Source organism: Pseudocercospora fijiensis (assembly GCF_000340215.1).
Source record: "Pseudocercospora fijiensis CIRAD86 unplaced genomic scaffold MYCFIscaffold_4, whole genome shotgun sequence".
NCBI lineage: Eukaryota > Fungi > Ascomycota > Dothideomycetes > Mycosphaerellales > Mycosphaerellaceae > Pseudocercospora > Pseudocercospora fijiensis.
The window spans coordinates 1,519,743-1,527,833 of NW_006921535.1; the positions used below are offsets into that span (position 1 = coordinate 1,519,743).

The 8,091-nt window shown below is 47.2% G+C and overlaps 3 protein-coding genes across 3 annotated transcripts; 1 reads left to right on the forward strand and 2 right to left on the reverse strand.

Annotated features, from left to right (window-relative positions):
• Nucleotides 1-3,820: 3,820 nt before the first annotated feature.
• MYCFIDRAFT_196288 (uncharacterized protein) lies at nucleotides 3,821-5,003 on the forward strand (the record flags this gene model as incomplete). The annotated part of the gene is made up of 3 exons (XM_007928055.1): nucleotides 3,821-4,271; nucleotides 4,325-4,444; nucleotides 4,504-5,003. The coding sequence occupies 3 exons, from the start codon at nucleotides 3,821-3,823 to the stop codon at nucleotides 5,001-5,003; spliced, it is 1,071 nt and encodes a 356-aa protein (XP_007926246.1).
• A 155-nt stretch (nucleotides 5,004-5,158) lies between these two features.
• On the reverse strand, nucleotides 5,159-5,672 carry MYCFIDRAFT_196289 (uncharacterized protein; the record flags this gene model as incomplete). The annotated part of the gene is made up of 3 exons (XM_007928056.1): nucleotides 5,159-5,219; nucleotides 5,273-5,314; nucleotides 5,404-5,672. The coding sequence occupies 3 exons, from the start codon at nucleotides 5,670-5,672 to the stop codon at nucleotides 5,159-5,161; spliced, it is 372 nt and encodes a 123-aa protein (XP_007926247.1).
• Nucleotides 5,673-6,198: 526 nt separating this feature from the next.
• Nucleotides 6,199-7,881, reverse strand: MYCFIDRAFT_97608 (uncharacterized protein; the record flags this gene model as incomplete). Its single annotated transcript, XM_007928057.1, has 5 exons — nucleotides 6,199-6,657; nucleotides 6,710-7,158; nucleotides 7,216-7,297; nucleotides 7,353-7,648; nucleotides 7,707-7,881. Coding segments are annotated over 5 exons (1,461 nt in total), but the record flags the coding sequence as incomplete, so codon positions are not given.
• Nucleotides 7,882-8,091: the final 210 nt, after the last annotated feature.

Here is an 8,091-nt window from a genome sequence, read left to right on the forward strand (position 1 = left end):
TCTCTACGGCTACTACGAGCACCTTAACCTTAACCTTAACCTTAGCTAGCTATAGGACGTACGTCTACTGCCTAGCTATTACGACTAAGGAGACGATCGGCCTATACACGACCGGACTAAGTAAGACCATTCCTTAGGGCGTTAAGTTACGCTTGTCGCTAGACATTAGTAAGCGGTAGCGCCGTCGGCAATATAGATCTACTCGTAGCAGCAGTGCCTTATAATAAAGCATCTCGGGCAGCTTAGGCTTCTACTTCTACTATTGCGGCGGCGGTTTCTATAGCTTTCTTTCGGTCCTCTATACGCTTCTTCTTTATATCGATATCCTCGCGCTACTGCTTAAAGACCTCTAGACTAATACGCTTAAGTTTATTTAGTAACTTATATAATCTAAAAGGCCGCTATCTGTTATCGATAGAATTATACTACTCCTTAAACTCGGATGCCTTCTTCTCGATAAGGTCTTTATTAACGTTAATGCCCTATACGGTATTCTAATTGTCTACTAAGTTAGTCGCGGTAAAGATATTAGCAATGCTATATAGTATACGATTATTAATAATACGAGACAAAGGGAAGTCGAATATAGTTCTATCTTCCTAGCCTAGATACCGGTCGTTAACGACTTTAGTAGAGGTCTACGCCTATAGCATCTTAAACGCAATACCTAGTCGGGTATTAGACTTTAGTACTTTAAACTTCGGAGGTATCGCGGCTTCTAGAGGTAAATCGATATATACGAGGTTAAGTTCCGGGTTGCAGATATTATAGCAGGCATCTTTATTAGGCGGGTCTTAGGTATATAGTGCCTTGCCCTTACTAAGATACCGGAGGACGACTTTACGAGGATATATACTATACTGCTCTCGGTAGTAATCGTTCTAGACCTCGAACTAGATATAAGGGATCTTCTCTCGTATATCGATTTCCGATTTAGTCTAGTATATAGGATCCTCTTCCTTATCGTTACTATTAAACGGATTACCGACTTCTTACGTACCGGCTGCACTAGCATCCTCGCCCGGTAGCTTAGATTAGTAGAGTCTAGATAGGCGAAATAGCGTATACGAGTTACGACGAGTACGGCGAGTAACGTTAATCGCGGCATAGTTAGTTCCTAGGCGGACATTCTTTATACTATCGTCGATATAGTACGGGAGGAAGATAAAGGCTAGACTGCTAACGATCGTACGGCCGATACGACTAAGACGCTATATTATATCCTCGATATCGCGTATAATAGGGAACTTAACCTGCGCGACAATCTCGATATCTAGAACATTTAAGCTAACGCTAAATGCTATAGTAGCGATTATAATACGATGCTTCGAAGGTCCTTCTAGATAGTCGGCTATCTTGTAGTACTAGTTATATCGACGCTTCTAGTTACGCTTAGCGACACTGCTAGTATAAAACGTAATAGTAGTATAAACGTTAATACCCTTATTGTCCTAGGTATATCGCTTCTTCGGATCTTAGCAATTAGCGGTAGCAGTAGTAAGCTAGTAGCGGATAATATTAGCTAGATCCTAGATATACTTCTAGCCGTCGATAAATAGTAGCGCCTTCTTAATCTTCTCGGGTGTCGCCTCCTTTGTATTAGAATCGAAAGCACCCTTAATAGTAAAGTATAGATAGTCGTATAAGCTTAGCTAGTTCTTCGGAATAGTGCGTAGAATGTATATAGTATCTAGGCGGTCGACACTACTACGGAGGATCTTAGTCTAATATAGCCCGTTACCTACCTCTCGAAAGCCGCTATACTTAAGTACGAACTCTTTAGTCTCCTCGGACATTGTAGTAGAGCAGCTAAGCTATACTATATCGGTTCGGAGGAGCTTACGCAGGGCATAGATTTAAGCGTATTCCTTGCGGAAGTTACGCTACTTGTTTACTAGGTATATCTTATCGATTACAACTAGACCTACAATTTGTTAGCTAAAGCTCGTAAGACACGACGGCGATTATCGTACATACCGACTCGAGCGCGTACCTTTAGGTCTCGTAGAAGCTTGCGGAACTCCGGACTAGTACCTGTCTCTAGACTTAGGATAATATAATAATATTTGCTATCGAGAATATGCTTAAATAGATTAGGATCGACGCTTCTCGTCTCGGAGGTAATATTAATAGTATTTAGCAAGACTTCTAGCTCCTTTGCGATATTAGTAATACTATTAGCTTGTTCCTCGCCGAGACGATTTAGCGGTATAAATTAGAGGGTTATTAGACCTAGGCAAGTTAGTACTAATAGCAATAGCAATCGAACTAGTATTAAATAGTATACCTATTAATAGCGTAAAGGAAAGGAATGTTAGCGTCTTACCTTCGCCTGTCTTCGAGATCTATAGTAGATCGTTGCTACTAAACACAATAGCGTAGACTCTATTAATCTAAATAGGCCTCGGAGTGTATTCCTTCCTAGGATAAAGCAGGCTAAGAATCTTGCGTAGACCTTCCGAATAGATGTCGCGGTATACTTCTGTAGCTTCTAGATAGGCTGCTATATCGTATACTAGTCGGCGGATCTCTTCGAGGCTAAGTAGATTGTTAGCATTATTAATCTAGCGGTATCTATCCTAGAAGAATGCTTTGTATTCGGACTTATTCGCTAGCTACTAGATCTCTAGTAGATAGCTAAAATCTAGGCGCTCGCGACTTACTATAGCGCGACTTAGCAATTCGGTCGGGAATTGCTATTATTAACTATTAGTACGAGCGCGTCGAGTAGTACGCTTCTAGTTCTTGTCTCGCTTCTTCTGCGTATTTACGGCATTCTGCTGCTTTCTACTAAGCTTCTTAAGCGGTATGCTAGGCTAGACCGAGTCGGTTGTTAGTAGTACGGCGAGATCGAGGTTAGAAATAGCGAGACGGCGGCGGTAATAAGGTAGAAGCGTAATATACGAAGGGCAGTAGCAACAATAAAAAACAATAGCGAGTGTTTAAAGCGCGAGTCCTTAATATTAGCGCGGAGTTTGAGGTTAGAGTTTAGAAGTTAATGTTTAGTAACGAAGTTGCGACGCCGGCGGTAGTAAGGTCGACTTTTAAATACTATAGATTAACCTAGAAACGGCTAGCGGACCGACTCCCGGCTTTTACGAGACAAACGCGCGTATGCTAAGTGAATTGGTATATAGGAAGGGTAAAAAGCAAACAGAGAGGGCTATAAAGGCTATTAGCCCTAGGTAGTAAAACGGAGGCAACGTATTAATAATATAGACATTCTAAATACGGGAGATTGTAGCGGTAGTGTTTCTTAGGCTCCGCGTACCCTTTATAGCTTGTTAGATGCTTCGTTTGTATATATATAGTATAAGGTAGGGTAGAACAAACAGAGCGTACGTAAGGTTGTCTTAGTATACTAAGAATTAAGTATATATTTCGCATTTTAGTAGATACTTTATATAGACAATTTGATAGATCGTATTATTACGTAGGACCCTTTTTCTAGGTTAGTCGATATCTAGCGTAGAACTAGTACACTATATGCGATTGTTTAATTCTAATATAGTAGGTTATATAAGGGCCGAACGGGTTAGTCTTAGGCGCTTCGCTATAGGCTCAGTATGGACCGCTAAGCCAGATATATATTAGTGTACTTGGCGGAGAGATGATGTAAGGATATAGAGACAGAGTGGAAGGTGGAAGGTAGAAGGTGGAAGGTAGAAGGTAGAAGGTGGTAAATTTGGGTGGAAGGTCCCTGCAAGCCTACAAAGCGGGGCGCCTGAATGGAGGTAGGGTCGCGGGGATAAATAATATTCCTTATTATTAGTGCGGCCGAGCGATCAGTGTTTGGCGTTCAGACTTGTTGCTCGCCACAATGCATTTGCTGAAGTTGATTTGGCTCAACCCATTACAAACAATACGATTCACTTACACCTTCGTTATCCAGGCATCCCTCGTAGTTCTCAAGCGTGTTTTGCTCCCTCACGTCCCATCCTACCAGTCGTTCCGCCTGCAACTACAACGCGCCTATCTCTCCTCGTGCTCCCTGACATTTCCAAACCTCACCTGGCGCCTTCCGATTGGCGATTTACCTGAGCACAAGGCAAAGCGTCTGGACGTCGGATCCAGCGTGATGTTGTACGCCATTCCCGGCTGGACTTGGGAGAAGCGACGCTGTGGCATTGGCAAAAACATAATCGCTCTCTATGCCCATGGTGGTGCATATGCTCGGGGCGAAGCCAAAATGTACATAGAGTCGATGGAGCGATGGGAGCGAGCCGCCACTGAGCGAGGTTGGGGCCTGACATTCGTCAGCGTCGAGTATCGTTCGTTCGACATGAGCTCGCATGTAGCATGGGTTTTGCTAACTTCGTCTTAGCTCTTTCAAATATAGCACCACATCCGGCTCAGAGGAATGCATTTGTCGATGCTTACCAGTGTCTCCTCAAACAGCACATTCCAGCTAGTAATATTTGTTTCATGGGCGACTCGGCGGGCGGTAAGCAGAATTCTTCGCAGAATGACTGTTGAAGATGTCAAGACTAATCGACTTCACAGGGGGGCTTTGCATCTTGAGTAGCATCGAGTGCATAAAACTTGGTCTGCCCCAGCCTGCCGGTAGCATCTTGATGTCGCCATGGCTAGACATGTCAATGCGTGCATACGAAGGTGGCAATGCACTCGTGGAGACAGACTACCTCGTCAACGCCAATCAGACCATTCCGATCTTCATTGAGCAATGGCTAAATGGGGTCTCGAAAACATCGAGCGATGTCAATCCCCTTTATCGTGAACCGTCAGAGCTTCTTGGGCTGAACCCGCAGCTCATTTTGGTCGGAGCTGGCGACACCGTCCTTCCGGAATCGAAAGACTTTGCCAGGCTTTGCCAATCTCAAAGCATCTTGCATCGGCTGGTGTGTGAGTGGGGACAGTTGCATATATATGCTCTTGGTACTCAGTGGGTCGATCCGAAGGTCAGACACAAGACTGATGGTTACATACTGGATTGGATGGAGCAATGCCAACGGAAAGCTGCTGCGGCGACCAGCAGCATTTAGATACCCTCCATCCTCGAGGAGCGTTTTGCATCGGTATACCTGTGGCTAGTCTGAAAAAGTAGCTGACTTAAAAACTGCTCCGCCGGTCTTTCGGCACCATTTTAATTCAATTCCGTACAGCGTAGATGTCATATGCAACGCCTCGCTCCGCACCGTCACGGTGCCAATACCCCTGCCCGACGAACATGGTCGTTTCGACCCACTTGAATTTTGGATCTAGACAGACCGTTCAGGATCTCTCCCATCGACAATATGATCCGAACACTTACCGCTTGTCTCCATCCTCGGCGAAGAGAACCAATGATGCATACCTGGACTTGTTGTTGTAGGTTCCTTCGACCAGTCCATGAAGTCTTGCGTGTGCTGATCGAGTTCCAGGAAGCCGTGGTAATAGACATACAAATGATGGCCATCGTTGCCTGTAGCTTGTGTACGAACGTCGAGGTGGCTGACATTGGTGGCTGGATCGTACAAGATCCAATCGCCACCGCCAGGGACGATGTTTACATCCAGTCCACCTCCGGCGGAGCCAGGTACACCTCGAATGTAGCCGTGTGTGATGCCGAAAATGGTACGATGAGGACCGCCCTTGATTTTTCCCAGATCCATTGAGGTCTTTGCCGTGAAGCCTTTCATGGTGAAAACGTGCTCCAGTGTTGGCGGCGCCATGGTTGTGGGAAATACCTTCGAAAGGGGGGGGGGGGGGGGGGGGGGGAACAGTGAAAGTCTTCGGGCTTATGGTCGTCGTCGTGTGCTGTGTCGAACTGGTCAGTTCCTCCAAATGGGACCCATCTCTCCCCACACGCGACTGTCCGAAACCGATGGCGATATCGATTTCATCGGTGCCGGAGACGTTCATTCCAGCATACCCCAGTGTCAATGTCGCAAGCCATCCCATGCCCCGCACGTGGAGAAGTATTCTATTCGGCGCCGGTTGCCCTGCGGACGCAGCGAAACTGCACTGCCATAGCTTGGTAGGGACAGCGTGAGCCCTACAACGAACTCACGAGAAAGCATGGCCACCTGAGACCGATCTTGACATCAATGCCATCCAAGATTAACCTAATTTGCTCTCAGTGACGTAGAAGTCTGGTTTGACACCGTATCAAAATCGTCGTCAAATACGCAGCAATGATGTCTCAGAACCAATTCTCAACCCCTTACGTTGAGTTAGCAATCAGTTGGTTTTTGTCTCCAAGCGTTGTACTGTCACCGATTTCTCGTGATCATCTTCAGCTGGCAAGTGCATAACCTCGGGAGCCACCTCATCACCAAACAGGATAGCAATCTCTTCAAGAGTGCATCCCTTCGTCTCCGGAAAGCGTGCCAAAATGGGAAGTCCACAAGCTGGCACAATGACGAAGACAAGATAGTACTTCCATCCGACCTCAGCAAATGCCGTGGCTGCCACCTGCGTGTAGAGTAGCGTGCAAGCAAAGAGCGAGAAGATCGCAGCGGCGACGCCCTCGGCACGAAGATGGGTTGGAAAGATCTCGGAGGAGTAGACATAGCTGGTAGCGTCGAAGCAGCTGGCGTAGAAGGTGACGTAGAGATAAAGGAAAAGGATTCCAAAAGTGTTTCCAACCTTGTTGGGCGTTCCACTGTACACCGCACACATGGCAGTGAAGCAAGCCATCATCGCCACGCCGCCAGCCTGTGCTTCGACTCAGTACTGCTTTCAAGGGCACAAATACGCAACGACTTACGATGCCAATTGTCAGAAGCCTCACGCGGCCAAACCGGTCGATGGTCCGAGTTGCCGTCCAGTTCAGGAATGTTGCCCACGACGCATATATGCCGAAGAGAAGAAGTGGGCGCCAGCCTGTGACACCTAGATTGTTCCAAAGCAGAATTTGATAGTTACTTGTTACCAAGATTCCAGTACTCTGTCCGATGAACTGCACAAACATGGCTGTGAAAAACCTACGCCGAGTGCTTGGCTTGGTGAAGATCGTAATAATTCGGTTATCGCCCCGTTTCTCCAGCTCGATTTGGCTGTATATCTGTGAACATTCGTCTTGTGCAATGCCATGCTCTGTACCGTGGAGCTTGATGAGGACGTTCAATGCTTCTTCCTTGCGGTCAGCCAGAACTAGCCATCTGGGGCTTTCCGGAAGCCATGGGCTGACGGCGACCAGCAGAATCGGCGCCACCGCTTGGTTTCGTTAGTGACTTGGAAGGCACGACGATCCGTACAGCGACAGCCACATACCCTGCAGAGCACAGAGCAGACGCCATGACATCTGTTGATTCGTTGCAAAATAGCACCCTAGTCCAGACCATGCAGCACAAGCCTGTGCTTTTCATCAGTATGTGTGGTCGAAGGCACGGAAGAACTCGAGTACGCACATAGCCGCTCACAAGTATAAAGCCGTGAATGCCAACCATGCGTCCTCTCTCCATTCCAGGAGACACTTCCGACTGATAGATAGGAATGATAGTGTTCACCGCGCCCGCGGCAATGCCGCCGACGGCGCGTCCGACGATGAACATGGCGATATGGACCGAAGCAGCTTGTACCACCGCCCCTATGGCCGCGATAGTGCAAATGACCTGTATAGCTCTCACGCGGCCGAATCTGTCGGCAAGCCATGGAAGGAGGATACAGCCAACACAGCCACCGCCGGCGAATGCCCCGTTTGCGCCTGACGCCAAATGTCAATCGCTGAGGACTGTTCCCATCAAGGCATACATCACACTCACCACCGATAATGCTGGCCGACCCATCGTAAGACAGACCGAAACGTTCGAAGAAGGCTGGAATGCCGAATACCGGGCCTATGACCGCCGAAGTAAAGCCATAGGTGAAGGAGCCTAGAGCTACTGCGAAGACGATGGAGTAGTTGTACGTCCGGACAGATACCATTGTCGATGGTATTGATTCTTCAAAGGCTTGCGAAGCGGCAGGTCACGTCTGCTGCTGTTGTAGATATACTATCAGCCTTGGCCTCTCTGTTCTCGAAACACCGAGCTAAACGGCGCCGAATCTATCAATAAGGTTCGTTAGTGAGATGTTTGCGTTTTATTGTAAGCCAGGGTCGGATGATAGGAGTCGACTTGGATACAACAAGGCATCTGCCGGGCAGTG